The sequence below is a fragment of the Anabrus simplex genome, chromosome 2 (genome assembly GCF_040414725.1).
Source record: "Anabrus simplex isolate iqAnaSimp1 chromosome 2, ASM4041472v1, whole genome shotgun sequence".
In the NCBI taxonomy this organism is placed as follows: domain Eukaryota; kingdom Metazoa; phylum Arthropoda; class Insecta; order Orthoptera; family Tettigoniidae; genus Anabrus; species Anabrus simplex.
Window position 1 is genome coordinate 962,106,705 of NC_090266.1, and position 27,480 is coordinate 962,134,184.

The 27,480-nt window shown below is 43.1% G+C and overlaps 1 protein-coding gene across 2 annotated transcripts in view; it reads right to left on the bottom strand.

Annotated features, from left to right (window-relative positions):
• LOC136864578 (obg-like ATPase 1) overlaps nucleotides 1–27,480 on the bottom strand; it is a 481,779-nt gene that overhangs the window by 47,720 nt on the left and 406,579 nt on the right. For both annotated transcript variants that reach the window (XM_067141760.2, XM_067141761.2), the window contains one exon: nucleotides 25,587–25,683. In XM_067141760.2, coding sequence (XP_066997861.1) covers nucleotides 25,587–25,683 — 97 coding nt within the window. The remainder of the gene's footprint in view (nucleotides 1–25,586; nucleotides 25,684–27,480) is intronic.

Consider the following 27,480-nt stretch of genomic DNA (forward strand, 5'->3'; position numbering starts at 1 on the left):
TTATTCCTAACTTCGCTAACAGAGCGGCGCCCTTGAACTTATTCCGTAGGAAAGGCGTCAAATTTGAGTGGGGACCGTGTCAACAAGCCGCTTTTGAAGATCTGAAATTAGTTCTTTGTAATGCCCCGGTCCTTGCTATGCCTGATTTCTCGAAGAAATTCATCGTTCAAACCGACGCCTCGTCATCGGCGGTGGCTGCTGTGCTTCTTCAGGAAACTGAACTGGGAAGGCGACCCATCGCCTACGCATCTAGGACATTATCGGCTCAAGAGGCCAAATGTTCCATCTATGAACTTGCGGGTTTGGCAGTCTTATTTGCACTAGAGAAGTTCCGACTCTATCTGGAACATGTTAAGTTCGCCCTGGAAACAGATAATCAAGCTTTAAGTTTGGTCTTAGCTAGGCCACGTCGTACTGGCCGTATAGCCCGCTGGGCCATCAGGATTTCTGCATTGCAGTTTGATGTAAGACATATCAGAGGATCTGAAAATGTTGTTGCGGATGGACTAAGCCACATATTTTCTCAGGATGGGGAGACCACTGAACAGGAAGATAGTTCTTCTCTTCCCGCGCCCATACCTTCGGGTGTAAATGCCATTCTAACTGATGTCCCCATGTTGTTTAAGGATATTGAAAAATATCAACGTGAAGATCCTGTGCTGGCCCTTCTTATTGATACCCTTTCTTCTGGGGAACATGTCGTCCCTTATGTATTGAGGAACGGGGCTTTGTGTTGCCCGTAGAGGCATGATCAAAAGATGAAAGTAGTGGTTCCAGCCGTGCTTGTACCTATGATCTTCAAGTACTACCATGAGACCCCATTAGGGGGGCATTTAGGCAACTTCAAAACTCGGGAAAAGATCTGGGAGATGTTCACTTGGAAAGGTATGGACGGCGAAATTCGTGAATTGGTAAAAGCTGGTAAATCTTGCTTGCTTAGTAAGCCCACCTTGTCCACTAAGCTAGGTCTATTATTTTCTCATCAAGCGTCGCGCCCCACGGAGCGGCTATATATAGACTACGTCGGACCCTTCCCCCAATCAAAGGGGAACGGCAATAAATCGATTCTGGTATGTGTAGATGGTTTCAGTAGATTTTCCTGGTTATTTCCGACTAAGCTGGCACCCGCTCAGTCCACCATTTCTTGTTTAAATACCATATTTGCTTTTTTGGTCCCTGTCAATATATAGTTTATGACAATGCTAAAGCCTTTACATCCAACCTCTTCCGTAAATTTCTGTTTTGATCTGTCTATATCACTTGTAACTACTTCGGCGTAGTGTCCTCAACCATCTCTGGCTGAGCCGGTCAATCGTAATCTTAGATCGGCTCTCATCGTATTTCATCATGAAGATCATTCCTGGTGGGATACGTCCCTGCATTGGTTGGCCTTTGCTTTAAATTCGGCGGTTCATAAGTCTCGCAAGTTCACACCTGCTTCTCTGATGTTTAAATTTGTTCCTAACACGCCGCTCTCTAACCTTTGGTCACTTAATATGTATTACCAGAGACATTAGATCCCGATAATATTAGACATCTATGGAAGAAGGCTAAGGCCAGTCTTAAATTGTCCCATGAAAAGGTTAGGGAAAGATATGATCGTGGACGGAGGCCAACCAATTTAAAAGTCGGAGATCAAGTCATGGTTAGAAACTTTGTTCCCGCGGGTAAGGTTGCCCCCAGATTTCATGGGCCGTGCATTATATCGGATTTTTTGACGCCAGTTACATTATTATTGAGCAATCCAGCCACAGAGAGAATCTTTAGAGTCCACCTCTCTCAAGTGAAACCTGTATGATTAATGTACCCTTTTTGCCATTAAATTTTAGCAGGAGTTTGAAGGTTATATTTTTTTGGAGGCCTTCTGCCCCAAATGATTTTATTTAGTTATATATATCATCTGTATGTACGATCTTCCCCTCAGGTTTTCCTGCTGTCTATTCCTTAATGGCCATTACCAAGCCCCCGTCTCCTGCATTTCCGCACTATTGGCATACAGGAACCGTCCACGCCGCCTGCCCCTCTGCAACATCAATAAAGATCGTACTCTCAAGTATGCAACAACACTTCTCTGTCGCCGAGATGTTACTGTTCCAGTGCCTCCTCAGCCGTTCGCCGCCGTACTCCAACAGAAGTGGGGTACGGGCCCACTCCACACCCGTGAAGTCTCCTTGTGAACGGCGCGCCGGAGTACATCTCCCGGAAAGGCTGAAGCGCGGTGTCCCTACCGCTAACTCATCTGGGGACTGTACATATACTTCTAATCTGCGGCGACAATCACCACGACTACCCCTCTCATAGTACCGGAAGAGGTGTATGTGAGAGTACTCGGGGGGTCCGGGCGACCTTCACCTGGGCATCGGCAGCGGCGGCAGGTCTTGCCGTCAAAACTATCAACATGTTGTTAATACTCTACAATAACAAGGACACTCTAAAGCTGGAGTTAAACTAGTTTCTACCTATCAACTAAAAAAAACTAAAAAAAAATAAAAAAAATAATAAAAAAAATTGAATTTTTTTCTCTTCAACTGAAAATGTTTTCTCAAAATTCTTCTGTGTCACCCCAAGGAAGGACATTTGTGTGGGGGGGGGGGGAGATCTGTACCGGGAGGTACACCTGAACGCCGCGCATCCAAAACTAGCGCCCAAATGAACTCTATTGGTAAAACAGTGAAACTGAAACTACACCAACTTGGAACTTTAATCAGAAGATGTCACCACTAAAATACTGAGTAATTTTGTAATTGTGCAGTTTCCTAACCTGAGTGAATTTCTACTTGTTTTGTTTGACATTCATCAATAAGTTTTGGACATTTTCCACAGAGGACACCACTAAAACTATGATCATGCTCCCTGGTGCGAGTTGTAAGAAGTTATATTTTAAACAAGTTTTGTACTTCTTGGTTTTTGTAACCGACTGATGTTCATTTATTTTTGGGTTCGCAATATTTCCTTTTTCTTTCCGCCAGTTTTGAATCTAGCCAATCCCTAATTTCTGTATTTAATTTTCAACCTATCAGAGGATTCTTGTTCGATTCTAAGTGTAACTTTGAAATTCATCCAATAAAATTGAGACGATGTGGCTAGTTTTGTCTTGAATGATCTCGAATCTTCCCTGAGGGTTTATAAAATGCGGATTTTCTCGTTTCTTGGCCAACTGATCGTCATCTTACTGAGTGTGTGTGTGTCAAAGCAGGAGGCGGGCGGCCTCTTTCATCGGTCAACAGAACATCTACAAGGTACTGGCCACATAACTTCTTTCTCTCCTGCTACCTCCGCAGTTTAACCCGAGGGAAATGTCCAACTATTTGGTTATGTAACAAGCTTTTCTATAATGTAACTCTCTTTCGGCTAATGTAAAACCTTCATAAAATCTTTAACTGTAAATCGAGGATAGAGAGTGATGTACCCCCTTGAGCTCCCCTTCATCTTGGTTTGAGGTGACTACGTTTTGTAACTTTTCTTCTGTAAGGTGTTAAAGTAATTTCTATACGAGTCACCTCAGTAGTTTGGGAATAGCCTCTGTTTCATCGGCCTAGAGCCCCTTAGGTTTTTCAGTATCTTGGAGCGCAGTACGCCTCCTTTCAGTTTGTGCTTCGGGCCATTTACTTAACCTGTTGTTTTCCGCAAAGGCCCTATAGGTTGGGTACGAGGTACTCCTGTTTCAAATAGTAAGTTGGGCCATGGAAGGCCAGAGAGTGTAAGATTTTTGATGTTGCCTTGAGGAGGCTGAAAGAAAACGGAGAGCCTGTTAGCTCTTTTTTAAATTTTGTAATTGTAAAGTGTGCCTCTGGGAGGCTAGATGTTGTGATTTTGGGAGCAAGTGCTCTTGAATTAGGGGATTTCTGCCCCTCAGTAAATAATTCCTCTTCCTTTGTAAAATTGTAAAACTAGGGGCTTAAGGCCCAAAGTGTTAAGGTTCTGAATCCTGGATTTTTCCCAATCTTGTTTAATAATTGCTAATTGTACCTGTTATGTTTTTATTTGTTGATTTTTGAAATTCTAAAGAAATATAACCTTTGTTAAAGTTTTGAATTAATATTGAGACTGTAGTTAGACCCATTCAAGCCCGCACCTTCTTTCATCACCTCTGCGTTCCACAGATACCGCGGAACAATTATTATTATTATTATTATTATTATTATTATTATTATTATTATTATTATTATCATCATCATTATTATTAAAATTATATGTCCAACCCTTGTCCGATTTTTTTACGATGTCGGGTATGAAGTGAGATGAACCTTCGTAGCAAGTTTTACGACCGGATGCCCTTCCTGACGTCAACCTCATGAGAGGAATTAATGACATAAAAATTTTGACGCGATATATGATAGTAGGAAGGGGAGGGTGAAACCCGGTGCCAGCGGCACAGCTGTCGAATAGCACCTAGAGGTCTGCTCACGGCTTAACGTGTCCATCCGACGGACGAATCACTATCAACAGCATCACATGCCCTCGCTCCACATGAACACTGAGGAGAGGTTTGGAATTTGATCCAGGCTTTTGGCACTCAATCTTGTGATTAGAAATTGTATACCAGCACCTCTCCTACCCTGCAGGCCAACATTCTGATGGCGAAAAATGTTTCGACCAACGGGACTCGAGCCTTAACTATCACAGCCACCAGAACTGGTAGTGCGCGTTGATTCATTATTTTCATTAAAAAAGGTGACAAAACAGATCCGAATAATTGTCTATCCCTATTACCCGTTGCGTATGAATTTCTGTCTAAAGCTCTCCTAAACCGACTAGAGAAACAAACAGATCATTTGGTTGGGGAATATCAAGCGGGTTTTAGGAAAGGATGTTCGTGTGCTGAACATATATGGAATCTGAAAATGATTCTGAAGATCCGCAGAAGCAAGAACACGACAGTCACCTTCGTGGACCTGAAGAAGGCGTATGACTCTGTGGACAGACAGACCTTGTTCCACACGCTAGAAGAGCTTCGAGTGGATAAGAAGACCAGAGCTTCTACCGGAAGCTCTATATGCATCAGAAACCTTCACTTGAGGAGGTCATTCTAAAATTGCAGATATTGAAAAACAAGAAAGTAAAATTTTTAGAAACATTTTCGGCCCCATACAAGAAAATGGGATTTGGATCAAAAGGCGAACTGCAGACCTCTATAGTTACACATATAGTTTCATCAATACTGTACGGAGGAAATTTTTGGACACCTTTTAGGATGGATAAGAATAAACTCACAAAAAAGTAATAAATTCCAAAAACAGGAGTATAAATTGGCTGGAAGGACAATGAATTGAACAACGGGGAAGACATATTGAAAAATCGTCAGTAAATAAATACACATTTGTGGTCAAAACTAGCCGCAGGACTGGTACAAAGTGGTCAGAAGAACGAAAGAGACAACACAGTGAGTTCATGAAGAGATTTTGGAAGAATAGGAAGGCGAAAGTCATCAAGCAATGAACAAGTTCCAACAAGCTCTATGAATGGGCATAACGAAACAATAGTAATAGTAATAATAATAATTAATATTTTACGTCTAACAGCATCTTTGTGGTTTGCAGAGCCGCAAAACTGCTGGAATTTTATCCCACAGGAGTTTCTTTTACGTGCCAGCACACCCACTGACACGAGGCCGACGTATATGAGTACCTTAAAACACACCACCGGACTTAGCCAGAATCGAACCTGTTAAGTTTGGCTTTGAACACCAGCGCTATACCGCCGGAGCTGTTCGGCTCAAGTGAAACAACCGAGGAGCTATCTGACGGTAAGCTAGTTGCTTTACGTCGCACCGACTCAGATAGGTCTTATGGCGACGGTGGGGCAGGGAAGGGCTAGGAGTGGGAAGGAAGCGGCCGTGGCCTTAATTAAGGTACAGCCCCAGCATTTGCCTGGTGTGAAAATGGGAAACCACGGAAAACCATTTTCAGGGCTGCCGACAGTGGGGTTCGAACCTACTATCTCCCGAATACTGGATACCGGCCGCACTTAAGCGACTGCAGCTATCGAGCTCGGTCTGACGGTAAGAAGGCGGCCGTTGTCAATAAGTAAAACACGGGATTCATTGAGCTAACCACGCGTCACCTCGTAATCTACAAGTTTTCAGGCTGAGCAGAGGTCGATCGTTAGGTCAAGGACCATCAGAGCTGTAGAGCCATGAGAGAGGGTGCGGGGTACTCTTTTGCGCTCCATTATTTATTTTTACCGTTTTTCGGAGAATCCGAGATGACGGAATGTTGTGCCGGAGGAGTTCTTTTACATTCCGGTAAATCTACCGACACAAGATTCTCTTCGAGCAGCTTCAAATATCACCAAAATGAAACAGGATCGAACCCAGCAACTTTGGCTCAGAAAACCAACGCTACCAGCTGAGCCACTCAGCCTGGCTATTGCAAATGAAATATCAAACGTGTATTTACGATACGTCAGTTTCTAACATTCACTTTAGTCTCCAAGAACTTCACTTTACGTTCTCTTAAATTCTTGTTTAATATTACAACAATTACAACATCAGTTACATTAATGCAGCCTCACAATCTAATTGCTTCATAATTTAGTAAGGCTAACTCATAGCAGAAAAGCAAGCTTCAGGTTTAACGCAACTGTTGATGTTGCGATCAAAACCACGGGACCTGCAATTTTACGTGGAGTCAAAAGCACGGAGGCGCGACTTTTCATTTCAAAAATCCCACATGCATTGGCCGGGATTCGAACTGTTGCCACACTGGTGAGATACCAGTAACTATGCTACTCTGTTAGGACGGCCCTTAACTCAAAATAAACAATAAACTGTTAATGTGTCGTACGAAACCAGAACTAATGCACTTATCTCACCAGCCGGACATTTTAACACGAAAGCGCAATTCTCGAGCGATAAGATGGCAGAGGAAAGGAAAGTAGGCGTAGCGGAACGAAAGATGTACAGCTGAAGCAAACAAGCTAGCTTGTAGGTTTACGTGACTGTTGATCATATGATCACATGGAATCTGAACCACAGGGACGTGATATTCCATTTCAAAAATCCCACATGTATTGGCCGAGATTCGAATAGTGGACACCTTGATGAGGCACCAGTGAATATGCCACTCAGCTAACACGACCTCATGCACAGCTGAATCCGTGGATTCAGAGTTACGAAAGACTAATATAAAGCTTGAAGTTGATTTCGCAAGACTCATACGTACCTAGCGGTTGAATACTACGAACCTCGAGTTTATTTCCGACTGCTATGAGTGAGAGTGAAATTTTACACTACGGCCATTGTAATGTGTTTTCTTTGAATTATGGAAGTATAGTTTGTTATATGCGGTGTACAGATAATAATAATAATAATAATAATAATAATAATAATAATAATAATAATAATAATAATAATAATAATAATAATAATAATAATAGAGAACTGTATTAAGTTTTTTACGTAGGCTAACATACGACTGTACTTCGACATAGATTACTTAAGCGAAAATCTCACCAGTCGTAACAAAGTAGACACTGAGCAAGTTGGTTGCGTTAGCATGTGTACCCGTTCTTCGCACGGGAATTTGTAATGGATTACACGTTTCCTTCAGGAATTTATGCGAAAAACATGACTCTATTCACACGGTTAATGCGACATGTTAAAATGATAAGTTTCCTACGAAAGCGCGTTGCAGCAACGAAAATGTGATGACGCTGAACAAAGTCGAGAAAGAATGAGGATGATTTCCAAATTTATTGTACGGTACAGTTCCTGGGCCACCGGGCGAGTTGGCCGTGTGGTTAGGGGCGCGCTGCTGTGAGCTTGCATCCGGGAGATAGTGGGTTCGAATCCCACTGTCGGCAGCCCTGAAGATGGTTTTACGTCGTTTCCCATTTTCACACCAGGAAAATGCTAGGGCTGTACCTTAATTAAGGCCACGGCCGCTTCCTTCCAACTCCTAGCCCTAGCAAAAAAAGTTCCTGGCCCAAAGTTGTGCGAAATTCTCTGTGGCTCTCAGGTTGCATATTGTATCTCAGACCACTGGCGTGGCGTTGTGATGTTGATGATACCTACCTTAATATCGGCCCTATCGAAAAGAATAAAATTGTCTTTTATATTTTCCCGTTACCCACCTTGAAGTGACATGCACGACATGTCCCACGGGACTTGGACTAAAAATCCAATTTTTCGAAATCGTCTGTGTTGTTATCCGTCGTACGAAAAAAACGTACATGGCATAAAGGAACGGAAATTACATATTCATAAACGTTTGTTATATACATATATAGGCCTACATATATACATATACAGGATGAAGCGAAATTCGCGCACTCGGGCGTCGCAGCGCGACTCCTCATATGCCGTCCGGCTCCATGGCTAAATGGTTAGCGTGCTGGCCTTTGGTCACACGGGTCCTGGGTTCGATTCCCGGCAGGGTCGGGAATTTTAACTACCATTGGTTAATTTCGCTGGCACGGGGGCTGGGTGTGTGTGTCGTCTTCATCATCATTTCATCCTCATCACGACGCGCAGGCCGCCTACGGGAGTCAAATCAAAAGACCTGCACCTGGCGAGCCGAACTTCTCCTCGGACACTCCCGGCACTAAAAGCCATACGCCATTTCATTTTTTTTCCCCATATGCCAGCAATAAAAATATATCTCTCACAAACTTTCGTCCTGCGAGTATATCCGGCAGAAAAAGGACGTTGAAGAGTGGCAATCTGGCAACACTGTAACCACATGTAGGGTAACTACCTCTGTCAGCATATATTAGTCGTGCTGTGCAGTTGGTGTAGTGGATAGTTTTGGGTTAGCATGCAGGGGGTCGAGGGGACGATCCTGGATTGAGGGGTATGTTTTTTATTTCGCAAATGTAGTCCAGGTGGTACTGTATCTGGTATCTTAATCGCCAACAGCGAGTCCTGTAGAAACCATTTGCACTTACATACTACGATCCTAGAAATGGATGAACAATCGTTTTCATTGGTCAGTTTTGAAAGACGTCCTTTCCACGTCGTGGGTGTGAATTTATTCGCTCGTTCAGGTCCATTACATTTCGTTAGGGCCTTATGTTACCAGTAGGCCTAGCAACGTGCTTTACGAATAATGTCCAAGCTCGGTTACAATTTTTATGTGTTATCACCATGGTCCCTCTAATTATGCCTTTCAACATTGCGTCTGGTAACCGCATGCTGTTTAGTACGTATCTCAATGCATCGTCGTCGTCGTAATATGTTTACCCTCCAGGTTCGGTTTTTCCCTCGGACGCAGCGAGGGATCCCACCTCTACCGCCTCAAGGGCAGTGTCCTGGAGCTTCAGACTCTGGGTCGGGGGATACAACTGGGGAGGATGACCAGTACCTCGCCCAGGCGGCCTCACCTGCTATGTTGAACAGGGGCCTTGCAGGGGGATGGGAAGATTGGAAGGGATAGGCAAGGAAGTGGGAAGGAAGCGGCCGTGGCCTTAAGTTAGGTGCCATCCCGGCATTTGCCAGGAGGAGAAGTGGGAAACCACGGGAAACCACTTCCAGGATGGATGAGGTGGGAATCGAACCCACCTCTACTCAGTTGACCTCCCGAGGCTGAATGGACCCCGTTCCAGCCCTCGTACCACTTTTCAAATTTCGTGGCAGAGCCGGGAATCGAACCCGGACCTCCGGGGGGGTGGCAGCTAATCACACTAACCACTACACCACAGAGGTGGACTCTCAACGCATTATATTATTATTATTATTATTATTATTATTATTATTATTATTATTATTATTATTATTATTATTATTATTATTATATCGATGGGATTGTGAAAACATCACGTCTGTTAATGTTAGGGAAAGAGTGTAATTCGAAACCGACCATTTCACAAGTAGCGCTGTCGGGATGAATCATGCAGAACCATATCTGTCAGAGGGGTAATGGGCGTTAGGTGGAACAGCGCGCAGGACTGACGGCGTGTTTATTACGTAATGTATGCGCTGTCCACCAGACAGGGACTAGTGGCGAGCGGAGTAACGCGTCCGGCACAAACTCCAATGTACATGCGTGCACGTATCGAATGTCCTTCTCGTAAACTTCTAAACCAGTGTGGCAGAAGTATGGCTTACACAAACGATGAATATGCTTCTAGTCTTTGATGCATCTGATAACCGGGCTGGTGTTGCCGCTCGTAAATATGCTACTAGATATCCTCGTCGACGCCATCCAGATAAAAATGTGTTTCGTCGTCTGGAGCTGCGCCTTCGGGAGTCAGGTTCTCTCCTTCCATCATCGCGTGAAAGAGGTCGTTCACGGACTCGTCGTACTCCATTTACTGAGGAAGCTATTCTGGAGGTCATACATCAAGAACCTCTGCGAAGTACACGTAGCGTAGCAAGGCAGCTGCGTGTGTCGCAACGCACGGTCGTTAACGTGCTGCACGAGCATGGGCTGCACCCCTATCATTATTCTTTCACTCAACACCTGCATCCCGCAGATCGCCATCAGCGCATGCAATTCTGTGAATGATTCCAACAGCAACAGGAAGCCAACGATGACTTCGTGAACACCGTACTATGGTGGGATGAAGCAGCATTCACTCGCGAGTGTCTCTTCAATATGCACAATGCCCACCATTGGTGTGAGGTTAACCCGCACGTCACCTGCTCCCGTCGATATCAAGGTCGCTTTGATATCAACGTCTGGGCCGGAATATTGGACAAAAGGTGTTTGGGCCCCTACATGTTGCCTCACCGGATGACTGCACGAAGGTATCATGCATTCTTCTCAAACTATCTGCCCGATGTGCATCTTGCAGATGTTCCACTACATGTTCGGCAGAGGATATGGTTCGAACATGATGGTGCACCTCCACACTCTGGAATTAATGTGCGACAGTGTTTGGACAGAACATTTCCACGGAAATGGCTCGGGCGTGGAGGTCCAGTTGTATGGCACCGCTTCACCTGACCTAAATCCCCTGGATTTCTTCCTGTGGGGACACCTGAAGGAGCACATGTACTCTACTCCGCCGACAAATGTGGAAGAATTGGTAGCGCGTGTTCATGCTGCACTTGTTAATGTGGACGCAGCTATGCTGCGAAGTGTCCAGAGTTGTATGTACGACGGGTGGCGTAATGTTTGGAATTTCTTAAGGTGTTCCTTACGACACTTTTCTAAATAATAGAATATGTCGACTAATAGTTCATCAACTTTAACAGGCAAACTGCTTGCACCTTTTTCAGCAGCCAATTTAATCGAATGGCATGAGCAACCCAGTACGAAGACAGATGACTGTACTTCCCTTAAAACAGTAGCAACTCCATTTGTCTTTCCAATCATGAATGGAGCATTGTCGGAACAGAACGCTACACAATTTTGAATTGGTATTTTGTAACACCCTAAGTGTGAAATTATTAAATTACCAATATTACGTACCGTTGAATCACCCACCAAGGCTGGGACAAACAACACTGAGCTAACTACCTTTTCCTGCATTGCCACAAAACAGGTGACAACAGGGTAAAGCTTAGCATTACTATTATTGCTCCCATCTGTAGCTAAAGTAAATTGTTCACACTGCATGTAACCAGCGAGTTCACTTTTTTTGAATCCGTAGCATTTTCATTCAAAATGTGTGTGGTTTTCGTATGTCCACTGCCATTTTTTATGAATTTTTTGAATCTGGAAACATTTTCCTAAACAGAGCACCAGCATGATCGGCAGCAGCTAACGGGATATTACGTTCAATTAAAAATGACGTAAACAATCATTCTGCTCTTACTATATCAAGATCGGTTCCAGAAGAAGTAGAAAACGAATTAATTTTCTGACTGCCATCCATAATTTTGTATTGGAGACGTGTTTAACAGATTTAATATGATTTACTAATTCTGTTCCTCCTCCGTGAGAAACGTTTATATCACACGAGCACATGGAACAGAATGCGAATGTTTCGCCTTTCAGTGATCGTATAAAACAAGGAAATTCAGCAAAACATGCCTCCCCGAAAGATTGATAATATCGTTTCCTAGTTTAACTCATTGCGAACACCACTAAAAAAACCAAATCGCTTACAAATTCGTCACACAATTCCACAAGTTTCAGAACTACCGCCAATGTTTTACACACACACTACCAGTCGTCTGTTGTACGGATCTTGCGTTCGAGTTTGTTTCGTCCGTATCACCTGCAGCTACATCAAGAGCTCCACGGACGAGATTTCGAAACTCGTGTTGATTTTTGTGCGTGGATACTGACGCAAGTGGCAAAGGATACCGCGTTTGTATCTCTCATGTTATTTTTGGACGAGTCACGATTTCATATTAATGGCTCTGCGAATCGTCATAATATGCACTACTGGAGTGTTGCAAATCCCCACTGGTTAAGACAGATAACGTTTCAGGCACGATGGGGAGTAAATGCCTGATGTGATATACTGGGTGATCACCTAATTGGACCATATTTCTTTACGGATCATTTAACAGGAGCCCGGTACCTACAGTTTCTTCAAGACCAACTACCATTGCTGACAGAGGATGTACCCCTGGGTGAGCGTGTAACCATGTGGTATCAACACAACGGAGCTTTCCCCCACATGTCAGCAGATGTCCGCAACTACCTGAATGTTACACACCCCGGTCGACGGATAGGAAGGATCCGTCACCTGGCCTACTAGATCGCCGATCTGACGCCACTGGATTTCTATGGGACTATTTGAAGGATGTAGTGTACGCTTAGCAGCCAGAAAATCCTGAAAGCCTTCGAAACCTTATAATGGAAGCCTGTGAATCCGTAACACCTACAATGCTAAAACGAGCCCGAATGTCAGTTCAACGGCGTGCTGAAACGTTCGTTGCAGCAGAAGGCCATCTATTCGAACACTTATTGATCAGTCAAACAGATTGAAACGCCCAACCATTCTGTCCTCGTCCAGTCCTGCTTATAAAACAACCACATAAGCAACCCTGATAGCCTAGAACATCCCAAAATAAATAAATAAATAAATAAATAAATAAATAAATAAATAAATAAATAAATAAATAAATAAATAAATAAATAAATAAATAAATAAATAAATAAATAAATAAATAAATAAATAAATAAATAAATACATAAAATATATCCGCCTCTGTGATATAGTGGTTAGTGTGATTATCTGCCACCCCAGAGGCCTATATTCGATTTCCGGCTCTGCCACGAAATTTGAAAAGTGGTACGAGGGCTGGAACGGGTTCCACTCAGCCTCGGGAAGTCAACTGAGGGGGATTCGATTCCTTCCTCAGCCATCCTGGAAGTGGTTTACCGTGATTTCCCATTTCTCCAGGCAAATGCCGGGATGGTACTTAACTAATGCCAGCATGAGCTCCACCGAGTTTAAGAAAGGGTTCTCCTGTGAAGTTTCTAATAACCTGTTGTCTTCTTCTCTAGTAAAAATCCGCTTTAAAGCAGTGCTAGGTAGACGTCCAACGTCTCCTGACACCCGCAACTGCTGTATCCATCTTTGAGCAGCCTTAGGCGAAACGCGACACCGAACCGCTGCCTCACGAATGCTAAAATTGCAGTATTGGACGAGAGCCAGCAATTACTCTTGACGCGTATGAATAAGGTGCCATGTCAGAATGGAGTGAAGCATTTAGCATCGAGGTTAGCTCCGCCAAACTTGGTGTGATTGTTGCCTGATGCCATCACGACATATTCATTCTGGGACAGAAAAAATCGTTGACGCCGGGATTCCAACTTAAGCTGCTGTGGTAGGAACGAATTTTGTAGCCTACAGCTGACCCATTGCGCTGCGTAGGAGCATGCCGTGTGCTTATAATTTCATAGTGCTGTATACAAGTGCATGTCACGAAGAGGAGAGAGAACGGAGAGGGACAGGGTAGAGTGAGAACGACTGACACAATGAGTGAGAACTATGGACTGTAGTGCAAAACGCATCCAGTTGACTGTACAAAGCTGAACAATGCCAAGTAGATTTTCTTATATTTCACGTCTGCAGGAGCCTCCGTGGCTCAGACGGCAGCGCGTCGGCCTCTCACCGCTGGATACCGTGGTTCAAATCCCGGTGACTCCATGTGAGATTTGTGCTGGACAAAGCGGAGGCGGGACAGGTTTTTCTCCGGGCACTCCGGTTTTCCCTGTCATCTTTCATTCCAGCAACACTCTCCATTATCCTTTCATAGCATTTATCACTCATTAATAAATCACCTTGGGAGTGGCGACCACATTGTAATAACAGCCTATATATGTTTCATTCATTACATCCCTGAGCCGGTCTATGACTGGAAAACAGGTTGTAGGTTTTCATTTTCATTTCACGTCTGCAGAGATGCGACAATTTTTGATTGTTCATCTGTACCTAGCTCATTAATTTTATCGCGCCGTAGTTCTCTCCGAAGAAGTTTTTATTTGAAATTCTCTGTCGTGTTGGATAGCATAGGAGTTTCTACTTGCTTGTTGTTTAAAAGGGCCTGACATCTAAGGTCATCGGCCCTAGGAGTTTCTATACATCCCAGGTATGTCCAATAGGTTCATGTCTGGGGACGGGCACATCATTGAATTCTAGTAACACCAGCATGAAGAACGAAGGTTTTAACTATAACTGCAGGATGGACACGACACTGATACAGACTAACATCCGAAACGGTGGTTCCAATATAGAATGGAAAATGTCGTCCCTGTGCTCATGGGCGCCCATACCCAGGGGCAAGGTGGGGACCCCCCAATAGCTCTCAGGGAAAGGAAAAAATTTAATATAGTCAGCTGTTTTTCTATCAAGAAAATGGTTTAAAAATCTGTATTACATAGAAGTAATAGGGGATAACGTGTGTGGTATTCTACCGTGGAACACAAGTCGACATTCATCTTCCAAAATATTAAAAATACTACATACCCCCAGGTCTAGCCCCCTCCCCCCCTACAAACTATCCTATGGGCGCCCATGCCTGTGCTGTGAAGCATTTCGTTTGCTCAGAACAACTAACAGTGAAAGTTCGTGCGTAACCTCGGCCGAGGTAACACGGCAAGCGGCGTGTCGGTACTGCGCGGTTATCGCGTAGTACAGGTGTGTGTTACTAATACATATTTTGTGTAGTCCTTGGAAAATTGTACGTACAATCATGGCAAGTATCAGGAAGAACACTATAAAATGTGTTTTCGAAGACAGGATCAATAGGCCTTCACCTTTAGAAATCCATCGTTGGATTAGTCACGAACTAAAACTTAACAGAGACCAAGTGATTGCCATACAGTTAAATAACGGGGAAAATGCTGTGTACATAAAACTAGTGTCTGTGACTCTTTATGAAAATCTTCTAGCACGTCACGAAGGAGAGAAAACTTTTCTATTAGCTAAATTAAATAAACTAAATTAACGATTTCGGCAGCGGACACTTTAACTAAACGCGTACGTGTGTTCAACCTCCCTCCAGAAATAAGCAACGATCGCCTTGCACGAGTTCTCTCTGCATATGGAGTAGTCAAAGACATCCAGGAAGAACGGTGGAATGAAGCCTACGAATTTGCTGATGTAAGTAATGGCATACGTCTCAGCTTATGCTGAATGATTGTAGAACTCTACTGTCGTACGAAGGACAATCAAAATCATGTTTCTATTGTAAAGAAACGACATACCTTCAAATAGATTGTCCCAATAGGAAAGCCCGTCCCGCGCTGAGTAGAAAACAAACATACAGCTCCGCAGTGGCCGAGTCTGATGGGAGCAGTACACTAAGCAACACAACAGATGCAGAAGTCAGCGTTCTCTCGCCTGAATACCCAACCGTATTAGAGAGTATTGCTCACATTCCGCATAAACAACAACACGACTTTCAAGAAACCTCCCTTCTAGCTGACAGCATAGCAGACACTAGTGGTGGGCAAAACTCTCGTTCGAGATACTCCAGCCTGACGTCATCATCTCGAAGCATCTCGAGGCACGCTCCAATTGGACCTCAGCCAGGAGGAATATGGTAGAAACAGAAATGATTAGCAAACATTGAACTCGAGCTGTTAGTATGGCTCAGTTGGCTAAATAGCATCGTTGGGTATTATCCTCCGCTACGTTTTGTGGTGGTTCGAATCTTCTCTTCAAATATTTTTGTTTGTTTTTGTTTTTTATTCGGAGTTTCGGCTACCAAACACACGCCTGTTCGTGCAAAAACAACCAAATCGCTAATAGAAGTAATTGTAACGTTACTGAACATACAAAATAACCAATATATAATAAAATCTATTCCATTTGAACACATGCAATATACACCAATCATAATGTAAACAAACTTGGTTACCTCGTGGCCATGTCATCAGATCAGTTAGCTTTGTATCTGTATTGCACTGAAAATAGTACTCATAATAATGTTATTTGTTTTACGTCCGTCCTAAATGCTAGTTCTTGACAGACGCCGGGGTGTGGAAATTATGTCCCGCAGGAGTTTTTTAACGTGCTGGAAGCCAATGACATGGAATTGTTACCTTTAAAACAGTACACTGACAAAGAATATTGAAAACACTGTGATAAAAGTGTACGTGTTTCTACAGAGGGTTATCGCATTACTGCGTTTTGTGTTGTACGTTTTGGTTATTACATATTACAGGCTTTGCTACTCTGGGTTTTGTGTTGTATGTTTTGGTTATTGAATATTGCAGACTTTTTCTCTGTTGTGAAGATATTTCCACAGAAATAAGGTTGTTTGCGGTAATAAAACCGAATAAATCATAATTTAATTACCGGTTCTACTCTATGACGAGCCACCGGAGACCACGGGTACCTTCTCCAATATACACAGAAGGTTTCCCTCAACAATTTCCGAAAGTTTGTCGACGGAGTTCGGCTTCATCCTGTGTATGTGCCTTCAGGTCGGATAATATTGTGGCTGGTCTTGAATGATCCTTTCCATGGAAACGATCAATTTGTTACCATACTTCTATAAAAGTATCGATAGTATCCCTTTTCATATACATGCACACATACACTAGTATTTTTATGCCATTACCGGTATATTTTCCTTTTTGTTCAAATTATTACACAACTCGATACGCCGTAAAAGAAATGGTTTCAATAAAATGTTAAAAATATGTCACACTCTTCATTACTATTTATTTCACATACCCAGTCCCCGAACCATAGGAACTAATCAATGAAGAATAAAATGTCTTACCTAGCCGATAATTGAACCCGAAAGCCCTTGGACTAAACGCCAGCACGCTAACCATTTCGCCGTGGAAGCGGACAGTGCATAAGTAAAATGCAGGAAGTACAGGTAGTAAGTTGACTGCGAGTAGATTAAAAAGAAGTGGGCGTATCGTCATTAGTTGTTATAATGATGTTATTTGCTTTACGTCCCACTAACTACTTATTAAGATTTTCGGAGACGTCGTTAGTTGATCAGCAGGCGTAGTATAGTCGAGGGATAATATGCGCATGATGTCCCGATTCAAACTTCGAGATAGGATTACCGGTACGAGTCATGGACTGCATCACTTGCTCGAATTACATCGAGAGCTCTCGATACGTTTCCCAGCACTGCCTCGAGACAAAGGACTCATGCACCTGACGTCACTATACGGCATCGAGATAGCATCATGAGGCACGTACTGCATCGCTTGCTCAGAATGCATCGGGAGCGTTGCATCACGCGACCCATCACTAACAGACACATCTTTACCTCGTAGTACGGAAGAAGAAATCAGGACACTTTGTAGTGACAACCTTGAGAAAGGGGAACATATTCAGACACTACAGGAGACTGTAGATCAGGTGGCAGCTGACGAGAACCCAGTGGAAATGAAACAAATAATAAATACATCACTAGAAAGACAACTATGGTCTGAGGATATGGAACTTCAGGAAGACACCCATACACCAACAGGAGACACTCAGTTAACAAAAAAGTATACACACCCAGATTTTACAAATCATCCAATTACAGACAACAAACAAACAAAGTCTGCTTCCTTGCGCAGTGAAGACATGGAGTTTACACCAGATTCAAAAAATTCTTCCATTGCTGACTCTGTAATTGATTCTAACACAACAACAGGACCGAGTGTTAGTGAAAGTGCAGTGACCTTGCTAGCAGGTGACAAGACTACCCTGAATACGACAGGCAGTACCAAGGACTCACACAACTTAGAGATGAAAGTTGTCAACAAATACGTTGCACGTGACGAATCAAAATCGTACAACATCCAAAGGCACAGTACCTCACGCAGTCGGCTTAAATAATAGAAAGTATAAACCAGTGTATGTGTGACAGTGCATTGACCACAACAGCTTAATCACATCCTTCTACCGGAATGAATTCTACTACAATTACCTTGACTCTTCCCTTGTTTCTGCAGATGACTCTCCTACGTTGTGTCACCACCTTGAATGCAGACGGCGTCAAAAGTCTAACCACGCAAGCTCTCCTTCAGAATTTTTTCAGGGTTCATGACATAGATATCCTATTTCTTCAAGAAGTTAATGATCCAAACTTAGACTGGCTGTCGGGATACGAATATAAAGTAAACGTTGGTCCATCATTTCGAGGTACGGCTATAATATATACAGCAGGACTGACTGTTTCTGAAGCGGAGTTTCATCCCAATGGTAGAATTGTAGCTGTGCAATGTGAGGTCACCCTTTTTATTAATGTTTATGCTCCGTCCGGTTCTCACAGGCGTCTAGACAGAGAACGCTTATCTGAAGATGACATCAGATATTTTGTGCAGGGCCCTATTAACAACATAATTTTGGCCGGTGATTTTAACTGTGTATTAAATCCGCGTGATCAAACTGGACATTTCAATAACTGTCGCAGCCTACAAAATCTTGTTGAGGGATTATACTTACATGACGTTTGGGAACTGAAACACGGAACTGATGTCCAATTTACATTCTACAGGGTCGGGTCAGCTTCTAGAATAGATAGGGCATATATATCACGAGAGATGATAACTAGGCTACACAGTTCTGAGGTTATACCGGTGTCATTCAGTGACCATCATGCTCTCCTCTTTCGTTACTCAACAACAGTGCGACCACCTCTACTTGGCATGGATACTGGAAACATAATGCGTCCCTCTTGTACGACCAAGATGTACAAAATGATTTTCGAACACTATGGATGAAATTGCGTAGTGTAACGGTTCAAATCCCGTTACAAGATGATATCTGTATTATTATTATTATTATTATTATTATTATTATTATGTCCATACTATGATTATTTTATCTGTGAGATTACTATTATTGTATTATAATTATTATTCAATTCCATTCTGCAATGCTTGTCGCTTGCTTGATTGAAGTTAAATGTATGCATTTATACGTGTGTGTAGATTAACACTAAAAACATGTACAGTGAGAGTTGATGTATATCAGATGTTGGATATGGCATTGCTACATTGTGCAATACTGCTGGCGTTACTGCTAAGTCATTGCTACGTCATCGTGCTGATTTAGCGATGAGCTCACGTTCTTGGAGCTACCTACTGGGAGCCCCGAGCGATTTCGCCATAGGGTGTAATATTTGTCGCGAGGTGGGAGTAGATCATAGTTATTTCTGGAGATTACGCAGGTGCGTCAACCAATGTCTATAAAAGGTGGCTGCATATTGTAGCGTTAGTCATTAGTTAAACGGAAGCTGAACAGTGAAGAAGTCATTATTCTACTGGAAGGAGAGGCCACAGTTGGTCATTTACTGAACGAGATGGAGTGGCCTCAGTCAGTCAACGGGAGTCATTAGTTAAACGGAAGGTGAAGAGAGAAGAAGTGGATGGTGAACAGTGATGGAGTCACAGAAGGAGACACTTGCAATGAAGTCATACCGTGCAAGCTTACCAAGAAGTCACATGATATGGAGAAGAAGCAGTCACATGGATACATCACCAAATTAGGCGTGACACATCTACAGTAAACACCAGATCTAACGAATACGTCGTAATTACACTCAAAGTGTTGAAGGTACAGTCAAGTGAACCAATGAGGGATATATTTCGTATAAATTGTTAAATGTCCGGTCAAGAAGAATTCAAATTCATGCCTAGTTTCTTTCAGTTGCAATGTCATAATTTCATATTCACATCTGTTTTATCGCAACAAGACTTACTATTTTTTATATACAATTTCAAGAATATATTTTGTTCTATCAAATTAATCTTTCGTTTCATTTAAACAGTAAAATTTCTTAACCTCTAATTAAATGGGGAAACCGAACGCCAATCTCCTTTTCCCAGAAATTATGTGGTATGTTGTCAAAAGTAAGCTTATTACCCCACTCCCTAGAGATAGTCAAGATTCTCATTCTATTACTGCTGCACTGAGTTGTAGCTGGCGCCCAGCAAATAACGTATGTGTAAGTAAGCAGGTAAGAAGTAAGTGTGAGTACAAGGTTCGACGATTGTGTATTTTATTTAATGAATATTAATTTCCAAATTTTTCAATATAAATGCTGTTTTATATGTCAGCGAGTTAGGAACTTCTCAGTAGTAAACTATCTAAATACAATTACCATGTGACCTGGTGGACGGATACTGTTTAACCAGAAATTAAACGAGTTTTTCAAAATATTTCCAAACAACGGGCAAAGGAAAAGAGAAATAGCTTGAATTTTTATTATGAAGTTTTATACCAGCTTCAGCGACAGCAAGCCAGTGGAGAGAATGTCCTTAATGAAATGAAAGAACTCAAGCACACTATCATTAATATTCAAGAGAATCATCTGAAAGGGGCGTTCATCCGTGCAAAAGTACCCTCAGTAGTTGAAGAAGAGCGTGCTTCAGTATTTCACATTTTGACTGAAAGACGTAAAGGGAAGAGGAAGGCAATTGCTAAACTCCGGGATGAGCATGGTCACATACAGTCGGATATGAAGGACGTCCTCAAAATTGGTGCAGACTACTTCACAAAATTATTCCATGACGACCCACCCATTAATCAGCACTTTTACAGCACGGTCTACTGAATAAAGAAGATGAGTTAAGTTTGATTGCAGATAATACCTCGGAGAAATACTCTCTGCACTTTCCCAAGAACAGCGTCATCGCTCTCCATGCCCAGATGGAATAATTTATGAATTCTACAAAATAATGTGGGACATAATAGGGGACGAGTTGTTGCAAATGTACCAAGAAATACTAGAGAGGCCACACATCTTAACGGAAGATTTTACGACCGGAATTATTATTTTAATTCCCAAAACCACAAGACCTCTAGGAATGGAAGACTTCAGGCCGATCACGTTGCTAAATACAGATTACAAGATCTTCACTAAAATAATAGCATCTCGAATAAAACTGCAGTTGCAACAGATCATCGGACAATGGCAATCGTGTGGGACATCAGGTCAAAATATTATCTCCAATCTGTTGGTGCTGAGAAACATCATAATGTTACACGACAAAGCCTCATCGAACCTTCCTCCCACGACACTCGTAAGTTTGGACTTCCACAAGGCCTTCGACAGAATAAAACATCCGTATCTATGGTCTACAATGCAAACGTTCGCCTTTCCACCTAAATTGATTGAGTGCATTAAAGGACTGTATAGAACAACCACCTCACGAATCATTAAAAATGGACATCTAACTTGTGAAAATACCTTTCTTCTTGCTAGTTGCTTTACGTCGCACCGACACAGATAGGTCTTATGGCGACGATGGGACAGGGAAGGGCTACGAGTGGGAAGGAAGCGGCCGTGGCCTTAATTAAGGTACAGCCCCAGCATTTGCCTGGTGTGAAAACGGGAAACCACGGAAAACCATTTTCAGGGCTGCCGACAGTGGGGTTCGAACCTACTATCTCCCGAATACTGGATACTGGCCGCACTTAAGCGACTGCAGCTATCGAGCTCGGTGTGAAAATACCTATACGGAAATCAGTTCGTCAGGGTTGTCCCCTCTCTATGCTTCTGTTCATCGTAGCGCTAGAACCATTTCTTCACCCAATAAATCAGTGTATAACTGGCCTGTCACTCGGTGCACAAAAAGTGACAGTACGGGCGTATGCCGATGACGTGTGTATTATCCTAACAGAACCATCAGACGAAGAGCTAACTCCACATATCATCCACGAATTTGAGGAAGATTCAGGATCGAACATAAATAAGAAAAAGTCCGGCATGCTGCTTCTTGGCCGACATCAATCACCTGCGCCTAATCGATCAATGCCCACTGCAACTAAGATGAAGATCTTAGGAATTGTTTTCCAACAAAATTTTAAAGATATGCTAACCTAGAATTGGACGTCGATAATTAATAAAGTTAGAAACACCTTAATGCAGCAGCATACCAGGTCTCTGAATTTCATCCAAAAAGTATGGCATATTAATGTGTTTGCTTGATCTAAAATATGGTACTTTGCGCAAGTTCTACCTGCAAAAAAACAAATAACACAGCGTATAGAACTTTGTCTAGGCCACTATCTTTGGAGAGGTTCCCTGTTTCGGGCGAGACATGATCAGCTGTACTTGCCGATTACACATGGAGGACTCAACCTAATCTGTGTAGACCTGAAATGTAAGGCTCTTCTGGGAAGAACAATACTTAAACCACTATCAGGGTTGCACACTCGAACAGAACTGACCATTTCTTCAACCTCCGGAGCCTGATGTCAGAGGTGGTCGACAAAGGCATATACACTGACTGACAGAGCAAATGCAACACCAAGAAGGAGTGGTTCGAAAGGGATGAAAGTTGGGGAAAAACAGAGACGGCACGGACGAATAATTGATGTTTATTTCAAACCGATATGCAGGTTACACAATGCGCACGGCATCGACTCAGTAGGATGTAGGACCACCGCGAGCGGCGATGCACGCAGAAACACGTCGAGGTACAGAGTCAATAAGAGTGCGGATGGTGTCCTGAGGGATGGTTCTCCATTCTCTGTCAACCATTTGCCACAGTTGGTCGTCCGTACGAGGCTGGGGCAGAGTTTGCAAACGGCGTCCAATGAGATCCCACACGTGTTCGATTGGTGAGAGATCCGGAGAGTACGCTGGCCACGGAAGCATCTGTACACCTCGTAGAGCCTGTTGGGAGATGCGAGCAGTGTGTGGGCGGGCATTATCCTGCTGAAACAGAGCATTGGGCAGCCCCTGAAGGTACGGGAGTGCCACCGGCCGCAGCACATGCTGCACGTAGCGGTGGGCATTTAACGTGCCTTGAATACGCACTAGAGGTGACGTGGAATCATACGCAATAGCGCCCCAAACCATGATGCCGCGTTGTCTAGCGGTAGGGCGCTCCACAGTTACTGCCGGATTTGACCTTTCTCCACGTCGACGCCACACTCGTCTGCGGTGACTATCACTGACAGAACAGAAGCGTGACTCATCGGAGAACACGACGTTCCGCCATTCCCTCATCCAAGTCGCTCTAGCCTGGCACCATGCCAGGCGTGCACGTCTATGCTGTGGAGTCAATGGTAGTCTTCTGAGCGGACGCCGGGAGTGCAGGCCTCCTTCAACCAATCGACGGGAAATTGTTCTGGTCGATATTGGAACAGCCAGGGTGTCTTGCACATGCTGAAGAATGGCGGTTGACGTGGCGTGCGGGGCTGCCACCGCTTGGCGGCGGATGCGCCGATCCTCGCGTGCTGACGTCACTCGGGCTGCGCCTGGACCCCTCGCACGTGCCACATGTCCCTGCGCCAACCATCTTCGCCACAGGCGCTGCACCGTGGACACATCCCTATGGGTATCGGCTGCGATTTGACGAAGCGACCAACCTGCCCTTCTCAGCCCGATCACCATACCCCTCGTAAAGTCGTCTGTCTGCTGGAAATGCCTCCGTTGACGGCGGCCTGGCATTCTTAGCTATACACGTGTCCTGTGGCACACGACAACACGTTCTACAATGACTGTCGGCAGAGAAATCACGGTACGAAGTGGGCCATTCGCCAACGCCGTGTCCCATTTATCGTTCGCTACGTGCGCAGCACAGCGGCGCATTTCACATCATGAGCATACCTCAGTGACGTCAGTCTACCCTGCAATTGGCATAAAGTTCTGACCACTCCTTCTTGGTGATGCATTTGCTCTGTCAGTCAGTGTACATCCTGCTTTCCGAACCATCGTTGGTATCCTTGACAGTCTCCCGCAGGACCGGAAAGAAAGAAAAGAATTTCACTCGACAAAGCATTTCTACACTTACCTGCTGAAAGGATTACAGCGACCAGTACCGATTGAACGAAAATTCCCTCAAAGAAAATGGAAAATGGTGTGGTCAAATGCTAACAATCAACAAGTACCCACTCAGTGGAGGTCATCAGTCTACTCGGTAATTAATGACATCGTTCCAACAGCAACAAAACGCTTTCGTCACAACTTGTCTGAAGATAATAAGTGTGGACATTGCGGCGAGCTCGATACCACAGTGCACCGAGTTACATCTTGTCGAGAAGCGCGACCTGTCTGGACATGGACTGTCAATACAGTGCGGAAAATACACGGAGGTCTGTTTTCTTTATCGACTGAGCAGTTAATGATTGGCGAATTTCAACTGGAGGAAAAATCAGAACTGAATGCTGTAACTTGGTTGCTAGCGGCAACAGTGCATTGTAATTTGACATCATACGATAAGAGTGGATGGACTTTGGTGGACTTTATCAAATCAATCAAGACTGCTCGTTGAGAAATGGTAAAAAACCGCAATATAGAGAAATTTGCCAAACATCTATTACATTTTTAAATGTAATTTATTTTATGTTACACGGTGATGTACTGAGAACTGACAACAGTGAGATGACTTTGTATTTTTTTCAAAATAGTGTTATTCTAATTTTGAATTCTTTCTTTAAATTATAACATGCAGTTTAGTGTTTCTATTAGTCTCAACATTCGTATACAATTCTACAGGTGTGCTTTTGGTTTTCAGCTCACTACCTTTCTTTAAACTGTCATGTTGTCTTTCTTTTTGATTGATTAATTTGCAATGTGATTTGTACTTTGTAATTTTGTAATTTTGAAAAGGTGAATAGAAAACAAAATTATCTCTTAAAAACAGTGGTAGTTGTAATGCCACCGCAGAACATTAATGTGCAACCCCTCCCATCCACCCCTGCTGAATATGTCGAGCAGTGTGTCTGAGACATGCGGTATTACCAGGTTCTTTAAAAACACGAGTCCACGGTCGTCTGAATTTAGATACATACGACATTTGCCGGTACACCAGGACGCTATGCAATCTTAATCTTCAATGGGTTGCATGATATCGATAAGATGCGGCCATCACGAACGCCAAATTGAGTCTTATAGGTTCCTGTGAACCGACTGTCGAAGTCGGCGTTCATCAGCTGCAGCGGCAGAACACGGACTGCCTGTAAAGGCGAAGTCATTAACACTACCTGTTGTTCTGAAACAATCCCTGCTCGAAATACATCGCGTTGGTTCACTTACACACATCCAACAATTTACTTTGTTGACAATGTTTTGACGTAAAGAGATCAAGCGGGCACTATGAAATGTCGACGCTGTATTCCTTGTACTATTCAGAAGATGACTAATGTTCATTTACTGGTGCTACTATTTCAACTAAAATTCTACTTACCATCTGAGCCTGAGTTGTTTGCAAACAGGGCTACGTACAGATGCTAGTATATTTACAATCAGTATACAGATTGGTATTTCGCGCACCCACAGGCATGTTTCAACGACACTAAAATGATGCAGGGAAGTTTCTCACCTGAATCGTCCATGCCTTGACTTCGTCTGGACCAGAAGTAAAGAAATACTGCAGCTGTAGAGCCTTATAACCCTGCACGATGATCTTGTCCAAAGCACTGTGGAGAAGGAAACACAAACATAAATCAGCATCTCTAGAGAATATTTATATATACAGATCTTTACACAGCAGAGTACGGAATAAGACACACATGCACGTAAATGTAATATCAGAGAGGAAAAACGTTATATTTAATTTAGTACGGTACACTGAATACACAATGACCAGTGGCTGCGATAACGTAAAGCAGAAATTATAAGGTAATTAAAATATTTAAAGGACATTCATGACTTTAAAATGGTAATTAAGAAAGTAAAAGAGTTTCCCTAACGGGCAACATGAATTGTAGCGGAGCCATATTTCCGATTGTTGCTACACCTCAAATGCAGTTTTATAAGAATATTCAAGCTGGAAGTGGTCTTTTTAGTGGTTACAAGTTAACCCACTCAATATGCTGGAGATGATATATCCGTATTAACTGCCTCTGATCTGTCTCATTTCTGTTCTTCTAGAAAGTGTTTCTGCCAGCCCGAAAACGCGTAAAGAAGTTCGAATTGCCATACCGTGATAATTATACGCGAATATTCGCTATTCTTTCAGTATTAAGATTCTAATACCACTGCACAGAACTGGTACTGGCTTCAGTTGCGAAACCATTGCCCTTATTAAAGAAAGGCCCATACATACAACATAACTGCTTGCAAGGAGCTTTCCAACACGCTATAAAAACATGGTTTATAATCACTGGAAGATTTTTGAGACAATTTCTTAGCATGCTGACACAATCCAAGTAGAGTATTTTTCTGAAGGGTTCAAAGTATTTTACCACCATATTGACTTCAAATCAACATAAAAGAAATGTATAGCAGCCAATTTGTTCAGTAGACCTAGCACAGTTCCGCGACCCTGATACAGTCCTGTACCAGGTCCGTAGAGTTAGTCTCATAAGAGCTAAGTATCATAATTAGCGCCTGAGCCAACTCCCGAGTGTTAGTCCGATCACAATAGGTCCTGATTTACAAGTTCTGAGTCCCCGAGGTAGTTCTTCGGAGTTCGTCCGACAAGAGCAATGTATCACTACTAACCCCTGCACCCGCTGTGGCTTAATTTCACTACTTCAAACCAAACTAAACCAAATCCCATGGCGCAACAGCCCCGAAGGGCCATGGCCTACCAAGCGACCGCTACTCAGCCCGAAGACCTGCAGATTATGAAGTGTCGTATGGTCAGCGCGACGAATCCTCTCGGATGTTATTCTTGGCTTCCTAGAGCGGGGCCGCCATCTCACCGTCGATATTGTTTATATTATGCCGTTGAAATCTATGAAATTCGATAATCAACTTGTGGACAATACATTGTAACTCACACCCCTGATCTACCCCGTCAACATTACCAACAAAAAACGAGTTGACATAGGAGGCTTGTGGAGTGGCGTCACTGTGTCTTTAGTCACGTGTATCGCTTCTGATGAACGTAGAACGAGCCTTGTCATATCTTCATAATGGAGTGCTGAGCTATTGAGTAGTATGGTGGAAGGCGAAATAACCGTTCACTATACATCGGCGGGATAATCACACCTATAATCATCCTATTCATAGCCCAATGGGAGACACATTTTCCTCAACAATAATTCTAGTTATTATATATCTCGCAGAAAAAATAAACTTCCCCTTACACTGCAAACAATAGCTGGTTCAACAAGCCTGGAATAAACAGGTCCATTGCTCAAATATGCCGTTAAGAAAAGGGAACGCAGTAAATTTCAAAATTTTCTGAGTACTGAACAACTAAAATTGTTCTTCCGTTTCTTCTTCCTGGCCTTCTAGTGTATACATATTGGGGGAGTAGGTATTTT